The sequence below is a fragment of the Paramacrobiotus metropolitanus genome, unplaced genomic scaffold, assembly GCF_019649055.1.
Source record: "Paramacrobiotus metropolitanus isolate TYO unplaced genomic scaffold, Prichtersi_v1.0 Parri_scaffold0000047, whole genome shotgun sequence".
NCBI classification, from domain to species: domain Eukaryota; kingdom Metazoa; phylum Tardigrada; class Eutardigrada; order Parachela; family Macrobiotidae; genus Paramacrobiotus; species Paramacrobiotus metropolitanus.
Genome location: NW_026570267.1, coordinates 720,487 through 734,083, shown reverse-complemented (window position 1 = coordinate 734,083; position 13,597 = coordinate 720,487). Strand labels below are relative to the sequence as shown.

The following is a 13,597-nucleotide window of genomic DNA, read 5'->3' as shown; positions in this document are numbered from 1 at the left end:
GCCAATTTTAAGAATCAAAATGGTTGTAAACTTGTAAACGGATTCAAGTATTATTTCAGTTAAAAAATTAAAATGAACTTTGTAACAGTACTCGCCGACGTTTTTCAGCATGGGCGGTTTACATCAAGGAAATCGGTTTTTCGGTTTTTTTAACGGTTTGAGTCCACCCACTTGTATTGCGCTGTCAGTGTGCCTCGATGCATCAATCGACAACACACAACAATTTTTATTTATTTCAATTTTGGCGCATGTACGGTAGATCAGATCAACTAGAATTGTGTTTGTTTGACTGTTAATTTCGGTGCATTTATCAAAACCGCCGGATACTTCGTTATCGTGATTTATGTTTAATTCTGAATACAGCAGCGCAGCGGCTAAACGTACTGTGTAGAAGAATTAGTGGATGTGGACTGCTCGATCCAGTTCAGGATACCACCTACCTATGAAACATGGTTCTCGGGAAGCATTTTAAAATTTACCATAAACCAGCCGACCAGCAGCGACCATTTACCGTTGTGGTAGAAAATCGCGACATCAAATCCGAAGCTCTGTACTTTGAATCCGGAGTCGCAACTACGCTCAGTAAGTTGTGATTGGAATCTTCACACAGAAGTAGATTTCGATATCGTAGAATGTGGTGCGCTTGTCGTGTGGATATCGTTTTAGCTTTCCACTGTTTATTCGATAGGTTACGAAGATTTTGAGCACCTGAAACCATTATACGCCAAAATATGTGATGCTTATGCTTTATTGGGAGTGCTGACATACAACGCAGGTGAGTGCGCAGAGTTTTTGGAATTGTCAGTGTTGGACAGCAACCTGTTTGAAACAGCCTGAAACTGATTCTGGATACCTAAATGCGATTTTTAGGGAAATTTATTTGGAATTTTGTATGAACGTTCTGCACCGATGTTGTTGTTGAAAAGCAGTTTCTGTTTCCAGACATTTCACGACTGCGCATAGTATACCTGTGCACAGGCAGCAAAGCACTGAATTTTGGTTTTTGTATTTTAAAATTTATTTGAGAAAATTAATTATTTTTTCGCAAAGAAAAATATTTTTTCTTGCTTTTTAGGGCATCACAGAATCCTGTACCTCGTGGTGGTTAGCAGCTGCGTTTCCATTGGGAAGCTCTCATTAAATTCAAGTGCCGATAGCGAAATCCTGCGTATCGCCGGAGTGACGGTGATATCTTTGCGCAACGATCCCGGCGATGAAGAGCGTTTAGTGGAGTTTGTTAAGCTGCTCAGTTCGGGCATCTTTTACTTCGCTGTCTCCCTGACGCCCAACGCTGCTCCCCTCGATCTCACTGTATGCTGCCAACGGGCCACACTGGGTGCACCCACGGATAATCGATTTTTCTGGTGCGTCATACACCATCGAGCGTCGATTAAGCATATGCATATAACCACACTTGAGCTGACTGCTGTGTGGTTTGGAGTGTACAGGAAATGACGTTTGTTTTGTTTTCTTTTATGGCGGTGTGTAGGAACCGGGGGCTGCATTTGTACGTGCAGAGCTTCGGGATTTCCTGTGACAAATGGCTGGTCAAAATTATCTGCGGCGGTGTGGAAATCAAGACACTGTATGTTGCCCAGTATCAGGCCAGAGTGGGCATGATCTCCCGGTTCAATTCCTACCGTGCGGGAACACGATTTCAAGTGCGCGGCGCCAACGACGACGGAAATGTGGCTAATTTCGTCGAAACCGAACAGGTGGTTTGCCGTAGTCTGGTTGCGTCTTCACTTTAAGGTTTCGCATCCATGTGTCAACTTTGTTTGACGGGGTGTTGATTACTTGTAGATTGTTTGCATCGGCGATCAGATAACGTCTTATGTGCAGATTCGAGGTTCAGTGCCTCTTTTCTGGGAACAGACCGGCGTGCAGGTATGTTTGTTGTAGTCAGTTATTTATATTGGAATATTAGGAACAGGACCCGTAATCACACGTCCTCGCATATTAGGTTGGAGCCCATAAGATTTCTTATTCAAGGAGCTATGAGACGATGAGTGCAGCATTCGATCGCCATTTGATTATGCTGAAGCGAGAGTACGGGGATCAGATTCTGCTGAATCTTCTTGGGAGTAAAGAGGGAGAGAAGGGCCTCACAGAAAAATTTCGGGTTGGTCGCATAATTAAATTTAGAACTGCATTATCATGAACTCCTAAGCGCGTGCTGATTTATGCATGATAATATTGACCTAATTTGATCCGTGTAACATTCGGCATTATTTAATTTTTTGCTTCCGTGCTACCAGGAAAACTTCGAAGGGTCGGCATATCGTTCTGGAATGTTATACATTCATTACGATTATCACGCGAATGTTCGAGGTGGCCGACCAGACGCTTTAATCAAAGAGCTGAAGGATCAAGTGATGGACAAATTGTTGGAATTTGGATTCTTTCATGCCAGTCAGGACGGCATCAAAAGGTAAGGCGGTTTTCCACATGTTTGAAATTTCCGTGAATGAAGCGTGTGGCATAAATGAAAATCGTATACTGTATGGAAATTACTTACTGAATCATTTGAATAAATAACGCGAGTGAAAATCTAATTTGGGCAAGTGAAATCAGCATGGAATCTCAGTGGCTTGACGAACTTTTAGACAACAGAATGGTGCGGCTCGGACAAATTGCCTAGATTGTCTGGACCGCACAAATGCTGTGCAGACGTTTTTGGGATTACTGGTGAGTATTACTCTCATCCGTGCACACCTCGCCGACCTCGGTTACCCGTTTGTAAAAAATGATTGACCGGATGATGCTTCTTTGTAGGTGCTACAGGAGCAGATGCAGGCCTTGGGTATTTCCGATAAGCCGCAGGTTGTGTCACGATTTGAGCAGCTATTTGCCCAGTTATGGCAGCAGAACGGCGATCATGTTAGCCGAATTTATGCGGGTACCAGTGCCTTGGAGGGCAAGTCGAAGGTGAGGAGGCTGGAGATACCAACATTTTGTAACCGAGACAATATATTTAGGTATGTTCTAGATAAAAGATGGAGCGCGTTCGGTTAGTCGTACAGTGCAGAACAATCTATTCGACACGAGCAAAAAGGAAGCCATGGATATCTTATTGGCGGGAGCGCTGTTGAATTCTGATTTCTCCGATCGCGCTCGAACGGTCCTACCGTTTAATCTACGTCAAGGTAAATACTAAATAGTAGCAGTAGATATCAACCGAAGTTACGGATTTTTTCGTGATTATTTTACTCACTTTTCTGTATTTAATTTGCATAGAAGTGACAAATTTCAAGCAGTTCAGAATAAGATTTTGTTTTATGCGGCTATTATTGTTTTTGGAGCGAACCTCAGTATCATTTCTAATAGTTGCATTTCCCTGTAGTGCCTGCGTTCTTACTGAATTCCTTGTTTAATCGTGCCGCTGAATACACGCATACAATACCGTTGACATTTTGGGTGGGAACGTGGAATGTTAACGGAGGAAAGAGCATCAAAGCAGCAGTCGCTCAGGGCAATAAGGAACGTCCTATAGATGATTGGATTTTGGATTGTGCTAAAATTTCCCAGGAAACCAAGACAAATTATCTGCGCTCTAGCTGGGATCCACAAAAACCTGTTGATATTTTTGCCATTGGGTTTGAAGAGATTGTTGATTTAAATGCTTCCAACATTATGGCGGCAAGGTACTCCCGTGTACAGATACATAAGATACTGCTACGCTGTGTAAGTGTTTTGGTGTTTGGGCTTGCACAGCAAAATTTCGACAATTAAAATCACATTACGGTACTATAAAGGTTTGCGGGACAGTGAACCGTGTGACCTTATTTACAGTTTATGTCGTTTTGCTTTTCAGTACCGTTAACCAGCGACAATGGTTCATTGATATTTCAGCCGTGCTGAAGAAAGTTGGACATTATGTTCTGGTGCAGTCGGTTCAGTTGGTGGGAGTATGCTTGTTCGTTTTCATCCGTGCAGAACACGTTCCTCATTTAAGGTATTAACTATTTTCCACCACAAAAAATTTATAACTTTGCGAAATTCGATGCTATTGTTGAAAATGGCTATTGATTAGTCGGCTGTGTTTTGTAGACGGTTTTGTGTAATCGATAACGGCATGAATAATTGCTTCGTTTTAGAGATGTAGCTACCGCCATGGTGAAAACTGGCATGGGCGGCGTAACCGGAAATAAGGGTGGAGTGGCAATTCGATTTCAGCTATATAACTCTTCGATATGCTTCTGTTGCTCCCATTTTGCTGCTGGTCAGTCAAATGTCAACGAGAGGAATGCTGATTTTCTGGAAATAAGCAATAAGCTGGTCTTCCCTGCGGTACGTTGAACTGTGAAATTGTGCATATTTTATTGGAAAAGCGCAAAAGTAACCCTAGGTGTTGGTCATGGTGCTAAGTACACATCGTGCTAATTTGTATTACCAGTCTGCCTTCGACTGCTTAGGTTAATGAGAAGTTTGGCGTTTGCTTATTGTTTTTCTGTATGTTTGTATTGGATAGTGGCTGTAGTATGGGATTATGCTTGACGAAAACCGTAGCGTCGAATGGTGTACGATAATGTTATTACCTGTTGTATGAAATGGGTGTTCTTATGTAGGAACTCAATCCGCATTCGCACGATTTCGTGTTCTGGTGTGGTGATTTCAATTACCGTATTGACATGGAAAACGAACTTGTCCGAGATTACATTAAGAACGAAAAATGGCCTCAGCTATCAGAAGGAGATCAGTTGCTGTTCAGTAAAAAGCACGGGAAATGCTTCCAGGAGTATTCCGAAGCGCCGGTATTATTTGCTCCAACTTACAAATACGATCCCTTGTCGGATGATTACGACACTAGCGAAAAATTCCGCTGCCCTGCTTGGACAGACCGGGTTCTAGTGAGAGGACGGAAATTTGGTGGTATGTACAGATACGCCGCACTTAGGAATGTCTTTTAGCGACGTTTAGATGCAATCCTAAATTTTTGTATAGATATGGAGTGGAATGATTTTAACATTGTGTATTACGGACGCATGGAAATCCGCACATCGGACCACCGACCTGTAAGCGCTCTGGTTGAGGTGGACGTTCATGTGACTGATGCGCATAAATGCGAAGAGGTGCTGAATGACATACTGGATCATCTGGGGCCATCTGATGGAACGGTTTTAGTCAGCTTGGAAGATCCAGATGCCATTTACGCACCGGAAATGTACCAACAAATCACCAGTATTTTGGCTTCGTTGGGAGAAATTTTGATGATCCGGTTGGTGCTAATGATAGGAAAAATATGTTCTTTGATATGAAGCCCTCATAATAAGAGTAATATTTTGTCTCCAGATACAGCGGATCAAATCTGTGCATAACTTTCTCCACTGGACATAGTGCCTTGTCGGCGCTGAATTATGACGGGACAGATATCTTTGGCAAACGTTTATCCGTGAAATTGCGATTAGAAGACTGGCGATCTGTCCTGGATTTGGTTGTTAACCTTTCTAAGCATACAGCCACAGCGCTGTGTGATACGGGTGAACCGTTACTACTGGACGAAAACGAAATAGCAATGCGGGTTCCCATGAGCCATCCTTCGACGAGTGGACTAAATGGTAAGCTATCCAGACCTTTCCGAAATTTAGTTCCTTTATTTAAATTCCTTTCGATAATTTAGTTTAAATTGTTTTTACCAATGACAAATTTTTCAGTAATTTATCCTGGCTGTAAGGCGCGAAAACATTTAATAAGAGTATGTGAAGCGCGGCTTTCGTTTAGAAAACTGCAATCTTGTGACCTTCATATGTATTGTTTAGATTTGGATTTGCTGACTGGCGAGGAAGGAAAGGATGGCAAAGACTTTGCTGGATCAGTAGTGAATATGGCCACTTCGGAAGCGGCGGATTTAGAAACGGCCAGTCTGCATAGCAATGGATCCGATAACGTTGGGGCTGTGACACCACCGATCGTTCTCCAAAAAGTGGCGCCACCGCGTCCTCCCCCGGCTCGTCCGCCACCAGCTAAAATTGCCCCGAAACAGGTTGCTGTGGATCCTTGGGCTGCTGATCCTGTTCCGCAACCCGTGGTGGAAATGCCAACCAAATCAGTCCCGACTTATGATCAGCCATTTATTGACCCATGGGCTGCTGCTGATCAAGAAGCACAATCTGTTACTGAGATTCCTTTCGTTCAACCAGCTGTTGCTGTTCAACCGGAAATACTGGTAGCCACCGCGCTTCCGGAATGGCCTGCCGAAAGTCAAGTAAGTGGCTCGGTAAGTGAGTTGGAACTTGGTAGTAGGAAGTCACTGCTTACGGTTAATTTTGGCATCTGTGAAACGCCCAGTGAATTAATAAATAACAAATCAGTTTTATGAGTTCCTTCCGTTGTCTGGGTTCTTATTTTTATGGGTTTTATGAGTTCTTGATATGTATTTGTATTTTAGACTGCCGAGAACGCAAACGGCTTGGTTAGAAATGCAGAAAGTGGTCCCGCTGAAAACGAATTCGCGGTACCGCCTAGTTCAGTCGGTAGCCTTCCGTCTGGTCCACCACCGCCTCCGCCACGGAGAAGAGTAGGACAAAAATTGCCAGATTCGTTAATTAAGTTAGGGAAATGAGCGCGCTATTCGGAACTTGTTGCCGGTGAAGTTATTGTGATTGTCTGCCCGGTGGTTATAATAAGAAGTGATAGTCTGTCTTAATAGCAGTTATGATTGTCTACGTCGTTTTTTTCCATTTTAGATGGTTATGTTTTTTGCTCTGTTTGATTGTAAGGAAATGATCTCAAGCTATGTTTCGTTGGTTCGAAATTTGTTTCAACTGTGTTAGAAATGTAAAATTATTATTACTCCTATTTCTTTTGTCAGCCGTATTGATTGGATTTAGCTGCCGTAATTAAATCAACGATGAACTGCATCTCTACCTGTGCTGCGAAGTAGATCACGACCTGTATAAACACGTTGTACTGCATATAGATATTATCTGACCGCTGAGCTTGCTTGCATAGACTATTACCTTATATAGAATGGACAAATCGCCAGTTCTGAAATTACTGATCAAAATTTGCTGGTTTGTTATGGTACAGTGTAATAGACTGTTTTTCACAACGCATCCAGAAAATACAATATTCGTCAGCGTAGTATAGAAATGGAGCGTATCATGTGAAAACAGAACAAAATGCAGTTCTTAAAATATTTTATGGATTGTTTTACGAATATAAAATGCTTTCTGCACATGTCCACGTTTCACATACAAAAGACTTCGATAGCAATTAGCAGCAAAAAAAAGATGTGGCTTACAACTGTACTGAACATAACTCTTTAAGTACAAGACGCTCACGCAATGAGACACAAAATCACCTAGTGCGAGAACGAAAAATAATCTGAAACGCTTTTAGTGCAAACAGCCGTAATAGGCAATAATTAAATCGCATCCAAAACACAAAAAAATCATATTTCTTCTTTAAAGAATTTTGTAAAATTAAGGGCATTTATGGCCTAATTCGTGGATCTTTTTATTATCAACGATCTCCACCCCCTTTTGTCCCGGTATGAAGGCGTTGGCTATCATCCCTTTGGCTAACAAGCTGGTCGGGATACTTATGAGCGTAGGCGACAACCATTCGATGGGCTTGATCGCGTATTTAAACTGCAACAATCCAGTTCGTCCAAGCTGCCAATGTAAATATAATATTTTATTAGCGCAGGAATCTTACTAGTGTTTCAAAGGGACGACTCTCAGTGCGGTCGCACACAAGAAATGCCGGCCTGTAGAGCGAACAACGGGGAAAGTTCAGAGCAGCCACATCCCGTTCGGCTTCTCCCTAGCAAAATGCAATAAAACAGAGTTACAATCCGGAACACATACAACATTACGTCCACAACTGCAGTTTTTATAGCTACAATACTAACACACATAACCAAAGTAAAGCAGCTTCTTTTCCCGATCCATAAATTATGGATCAGACACGGCATAATCGCCATAATGTATTCCACATACAGCACTGAACAAACATCTAATTTGTACAATATGACAGCCCAGTTGGTATCGATAACAAATTCAACGAGCAGCATTGTCGCAACAGGAAGTATAATTTTCCTTCTTTTATACTCACCTTAACTTTGGTCAATAAGAGCATACTGTGCTCATCAGCACCCTGGGAGGAAACCAAATGAAAATGCTCGCAGCCGCCAGCTTTGGCCGCTTTGGCAGCTGCCACCACATAATCGTGGTCGACGCGAATATATCCTTCCTAGAAAAGATATCGAATACTGTAAATTGCATGGTCGGGATACAGACGTCATTTAGACACCACATTCGTATTTACCTTTCCTTCTTTTTTTCGCGTTGTACCCTGCAGCAACTCAGAGTGTTATAATGCGTGTACAGAGTATTACATTAACTCAAAGAAACCAATGTACTCTAAAAACAGTGCAGTTCTATGTCTTGTTGTAAAAGTTTAAAAAAAATCACGCAAAACAATCAAAGTTCATTTGCGCTTCTAGTTTTTTTTTCGGTGCGTTAGTTTACTTTGCTGTTATTGGTTAAAGCTGCCAAATATTTCTTACAATATTGTGTAGGTAATGTTATTTTTTGGTGAAGCACAATATCTAAAAATAGCCAACCATAATCCGCCTATCATACCAAAGAGCAGAATCCGTGGTTGCAACCTTCGAACATTCTGGCATGTTCCGGTTTATCCAAGTTGTCGAAGTCAACGATGCGCTGTTCCTGTACAAAAAGGGAATCAATCAGGCAAGTACACAAATCAGTGCAGCAATACAATAAACAATATTTCAAGGGCGAGTTTATTGTGCTGATAATACTGCTCGTTATTTACGACGAAAAAGAATTGTGATTGGTGAAGTCAAAACGCTGTTTAATTTGTAAAAGATCATCACAACCAATTACTTAACGTTTATTAAAAACAGATCTGATCCACATATTTTATTTAAGGTTAATCAAGTAATATTTTTCATGTCGCCGACACAAACGCTTTCGTCAATTAATTACTGCACCGTGTAAAGTGGAGCATCGGCAATTACGTCATACTGCCTTACAACCACAACTTTGCAAAATAGGTTATTTGATGGTTGACACCTGGCCTGTCATTGCTGCAGTGCACAATTAGGTTTCGTAGGCTTACCAGATTTCTCAAATTATCCTCCTCAAACTCCAGCTTTCGACGCCCAATTAGAACGATATTCTTGAACGGCTGCAGACGCACGAGCTCTTTCAAAAGCTCCTTTCCCGTTTCGCCACTAGCACCCAGTACAAAGCATGTTTTCTCCAGTGCCCGAAACGCGCTTAGTTCTTCCATTCTGCCAATAACGCAAACACTATGATTAACAAGTAAGCACAGTGTACTAACATACAGAGATTAAAGAGACGGATATATTTCTTTAGTCATTCCAGGACAGCGATTGTAAAACGGTTTTTCCCACCTGCAGCTTCGAGCTAATGAGTTCTCCAAAACTCCCAAGATACGATGGTTGTACGGTAAGTAGTAAGCTATAAAGACTGTTACGGTGCTACCCGTAGAATGCTCACAATTCTTAAAAAGTATTACGGCAGATAATGTCTATTCACACAAATGATACAATTCTACACTTCAGTGCCTCATTTTAAAGCGCAACTAAACAGTAAAGTTCTCGTCCGGAAGAAACAGGACTGCTGTTTGGTGTCAGATGTGCATCGTCAGTACAGCTGATTCGCCTAGTAGCGTCAAAGAAGAGCGCAAAAAGACCGTATGTACTTGTACGAGTACGTTGCTGCAAGGCCGATCGATACGTGTATTGTAGTAGGCGGAAGCTGTTCCTCGTTTCCGATTACAGAAATCATTAACAAAGCCACTTAATACTGCAACCAGAAAAGTAATTTTAATGCTGCAAAAAATTTTTCACTTTGTAAGTACTTTCTGTAACACAGTAACAGATAAATTAAAATATTTTTCGACAGTGGAAGTTAATTTAAGAATCAACCGGTACTTGCAGCTCTATCATATTTATATTTTGTTGTGCGTACTCTGTAAGTACTTTAAAGTTCTGCCTCACGTCGTAACTTCCAAATGCAATAGGACGAATTAAATGTATATATTTAGTACCGATAAATTAAACATGTAAGCACTTGAACACTTGTAGTATTTAAAACAAACGTTTGAGTTTTGGACTAATAACACAATTGCATAAAATCAGGTACTGGGTACTTCTAGTGCAAAACCAGGAACTGTGTACGATTCTAACTGGTAAGTGCGAAAAGTGACAATAAAAGTATTGCGAATACGCCGAAAAGTAACTGCGAAACACAAAGGCATTGTTATCCAATATAAATATCAGTTCCGTTCCATATAATTAAGAGTACGAGTACCTGCAGTACAGTTGCGTTTATAAAATACTGTGCAATATTCATAAAAGTTAATGCAAATCTGACAAAAGGCTACGTACAGATAGGGTTCAAAAGGATAATACTTGTATCAGTCGAATTACACTCTTCAGACTCGAAAAACTGCAAACTCGAAAGACTGTATTACGATTATTACTGTACTCATACATCTGCAGTATTCGACTATACGAATACAATACACGGTTAAAGACAATCGCACATTTAAAAAATATGCATATATCCCAAATTCTCAACATAAAAGTAAGATTTACGTTTTCTCAAACGCTTTTTCTCCGTAATACCCGAAGAGCCGAATTGATACTTGGTAATCTCTTAACAAGGAGTACAATGTTACCAACACGCAGAGAGCAGTAAATTAAGCAGGATTCTATCATAGATTAACATAACACTATAAAATATGCAACAAATGCCATAATGAAACAGAAAAGTGAAATAAAGTAATGCATTAAATGCATGCTGAATACAATGCAGCATTCATGCATTCATGCAGTCAGTATAGCGCTGTCATGCTAAACAAAAAAGTATTTACAATTTACATTATGTGGATATTGTCGCTACCACCTGACCACGCTATACAATTACTTAATACATAGCTTAAACCCAAAGGATACATTATAATAACTATATCAAAAACGTATTTTTTGCTGTGCGCAATCGCGATTTGTGGTGCTGTGGTTATCGCAACAGCTTTACTTCGCCGTATTTTTCTCAATCCAGTCTAAAAACGAAACAACTCTCGTATAAACACCGAATTTGTCTCGCTTCCCGCATCCATCCCCGAAACTGGTGATCCCCATTAGCTTCCATGGGCCTTCTGTATCATTCTCGCTTGTTCTGCACAGCAATGGCCCCCCACTGTCACCTTCGCACGTGTCACCTTTGCCGCTCCTTCCGCCGCCGGCGCACATCATACGCGGTGAAATGACGTGATCACCTGTGTAGGCATCGACGCAGCGCTGTTGATCCACTATGTCCACTTCGGCTTCTCGCAGTACATCCGAGCCAACCATATCCACGGGCTTTCGCTTGCCCCAACCCAGAACAACGCATCTCAAAGATTGATTGGATTGCAACAGTGGATCGTCCGTTTTTTCAGGCAGACAAGCCGGCAGCACATTAGTTCCCCATTTTATATTATCAGCAATTTTCAAAAGAGCGATGTCGTTCTCTGCAATTCGATGAGAATGCGCTTAATCATGCAATGTGTTTAACAAATTTATATAAACTTTACTTTAAGAAAACCTTAAATTTCAGACAGAAGGAAAAGGCGAAGTTTCGAATACACGTTTAGCCAAAAAACTGTAAATTTATACAGTAATAAACCCCATGCACAATTTTTTTCCACATTTTGTTTCATAATCATACGATCGTAATAAAGTATTTAACAAGCATAATGTTATACTTCTAGCGATATTACATATACTATATGTGACAGGCGAACCTCATGGAAAGGTCATTACAAAACGCGGTGAAGATTAGTCGGATTGGTTCTGCTCGAAATTGCTGCAGCCACAAGTTGATACGTACCGACTGTTTGTTCGTCGAAGTTAGGGTGAATTATAACCCGCGTAGGCCGGAACAGCTGCTCCGTTTCCTCGTCTGTAAAAATGTTGTGTTCGCCCAGTTTCACAAACATTCGCCTTCTGCAATGCAAATGGAGTTTTTTGTATTTGATTGTCTAGCATCGCAAACACACATTTGCATTTCTTACTTAACGCAGTGCGCAGCGGTAACGACCCAGTTGGAAATAAGCGTTCCAGCGCAATAGTTTTCCATGTAGTGATTTAAGATAATTACCTTAAATAACAAAACCACAATCAACAATAACTGACGATAAGCCCAACAAAACTATCATATTTTACGATGACTTCCTATACGGATCGTTAATTGTTCACGGTGGAGTTAATTCCACCGAACAGTCAAAGATCAATACGCTTCTTATCAGCATAAGCTGACCATACGATGCGCTACACACACTGATAGCGCATACAACACGTATGAATCAGTACCGCAATAAAACTGGATTTATATACGGCTTGCTTTTATTATACCTGAAATGGCCATTTCCCTTTCATGCTGGCTTTTCCGCCAAGTATCTTCTTTGTCACATTGGTCGCTCGGGCGAGCGATATTCCGCATGTCAAATTGCTCTTTGTATCCACAACAATGTTGTCATCTTCTATGCAAGCAGAGAAATCGGCGTCGTCGATATGTTGATTATGTTGATTTAAACAAATTTATACGCAGCGCTTCCGTTCTGGCTCTGACCTTACCGAAGTCACTGTCGGACTCTGATCCATTCCGGTGTGATATGGTCGGCGACGGTGATTCCGGTTTTTCCGCGCATACGTGCCAAACACGTTCCGGACAAGTGCGCTGCTGCACCATCAGGCGCTCTCCACAGATCGGATAAAAGGCGCACAACTTCCACCGATACTGTTTACAGTCTTTTTTATGGCACTGGGACCATCGGCTCCAGGACGTGAAAAAGAATTCTTCGTATAGGGAGTTGGAGGCCACCACATCATCAACCTGATGATGAGTGGGCTTCGATTTCGGACCGTTATGACAGCGTTTACAATGCCGACTCTGCATCTGGAGTGGTCCATGCGGACAGTCTTTTTCGTCCGTTCCTAAACATGTCCGAAAACGCTTCTGCTCGCAATTACGCGCACACTGCGACCACTTAGTCCAGCTGGAATATTTCCGCGGAGCGGTGTTGCTGTTCGCGGGGAAAATGCGTTTCTCGCGATTCAGCGCATTGCTGTTAGCGTTGGCCAATTGCATGCTGTTGTTCTGGTGACCATCGTGTTGTGACAGTGGTGTGGGGGGTTGCCCCGTTGTCAGAAAGACGCAGCATGCCGTTACGACGATTACCGGTGACCAGAGGAGAATTGCGCAATACATTGCTTTCTTTACGCGAAGGCTTACAAAAATGATCTTTATAGCTGTATAAACAATCAGTAAACCAGCCGAGATGATGCTCCATTCGAGTGTTTAATTACAGATATGTTAGCACCATTTAGCAGAACCATCAGCTTATCGTAACGAAATTGCACCTGATATTCTAATAGGTCAATTCTACTAGAATCTTGCCTTTTATAAGTTCCGTGAATTATTGCATGAAGGTGTATGAGGTTATCAGTCCGGCAGAACATGATAACTCTAGCGCCAAGGAAAAATTACGTGTGTTCTACAATCAAATGGAATCTGGCGAAAAACGACTGTTGTGTTGTGCTCGCTCGTGCGTA

At 41.6% G+C, this 13,597-nt stretch overlaps 3 protein-coding genes across 5 annotated transcripts; 1 reads left to right on the top strand and 2 right to left on the bottom strand.

Moving 5' to 3' along the window:
- Positions 1–9: 9 nt before the first annotated feature.
- On the top strand, positions 10–6,858 carry LOC129591639 (synaptojanin-1-like). Of its 2 annotated transcripts, none has more exons than XM_055487376.1 (18): positions 10–582; positions 689–775; positions 1,076–1,364; positions 1,490–1,715; positions 1,804–1,887; positions 1,964–2,122; positions 2,259–2,431; positions 2,607–2,688; positions 2,776–2,928; positions 2,990–3,146; positions 3,344–3,644; positions 3,815–3,955; positions 4,098–4,290; positions 4,569–4,872; positions 4,945–5,218; positions 5,293–5,558; positions 5,760–6,217; positions 6,389–6,858. In XM_055487376.1, the coding sequence occupies exons 1-18, from the start codon at positions 450–452 to the stop codon at positions 6,560–6,562; spliced, it is 3,654 nt and encodes a 1,217-aa protein (XP_055343351.1). In that variant the 5' UTR covers positions 10–449; the 3' UTR covers positions 6,563–6,858. The 2 variants fall into 2 exon arrangements, with proteins under 2 accessions (XP_055343351.1, XP_055343352.1); XM_055487377.1 differs by having other exon boundaries at positions 13–582; positions 5,760–6,205.
- A 264-nt stretch (positions 6,859–7,122) lies between these two features.
- On the bottom strand, positions 7,123–9,653 carry LOC129591648 (oxidoreductase HTATIP2-like). Its single transcript, XM_055487386.1, has 7 exons — positions 9,389–9,653; positions 9,091–9,265; positions 8,589–8,675; positions 8,272–8,298; positions 8,059–8,196; positions 7,660–7,767; positions 7,123–7,592 (listed from the first exon to the last, which is right to left on the bottom strand). Exons 2-7 carry the CDS (start codon positions 9,262–9,264, stop codon positions 7,425–7,427), a joined length of 702 nt encoding a protein of 233 aa, XP_055343361.1. The 5' UTR covers position 9,265; positions 9,389–9,653; the 3' UTR covers positions 7,123–7,424.
- An 856-nt stretch (positions 9,654–10,509) lies between these two features.
- Positions 10,510–13,524, bottom strand: LOC129591576 (proclotting enzyme-like). Of its 2 annotated transcripts, none has more exons than XM_055487259.1 (5): positions 12,620–13,524; positions 12,398–12,522; positions 12,058–12,143; positions 11,874–11,989; positions 10,510–11,514 (listed from the first exon to the last, which is right to left on the bottom strand). In XM_055487259.1, exons 1-5 carry the CDS (start codon positions 13,251–13,253, stop codon positions 11,036–11,038), a joined length of 1,440 nt encoding a protein of 479 aa, XP_055343234.1. In that variant the 5' UTR covers positions 13,254–13,524; the 3' UTR covers positions 10,510–11,035. The 2 variants fall into 2 exon arrangements, with proteins under 2 accessions (XP_055343234.1, XP_055343233.1); XM_055487258.1 differs by having other exon boundaries at positions 10,514–11,514; positions 12,398–12,525; positions 12,620–13,520.
- Between the last annotated feature and the right edge of the window lie 73 nt (positions 13,525–13,597).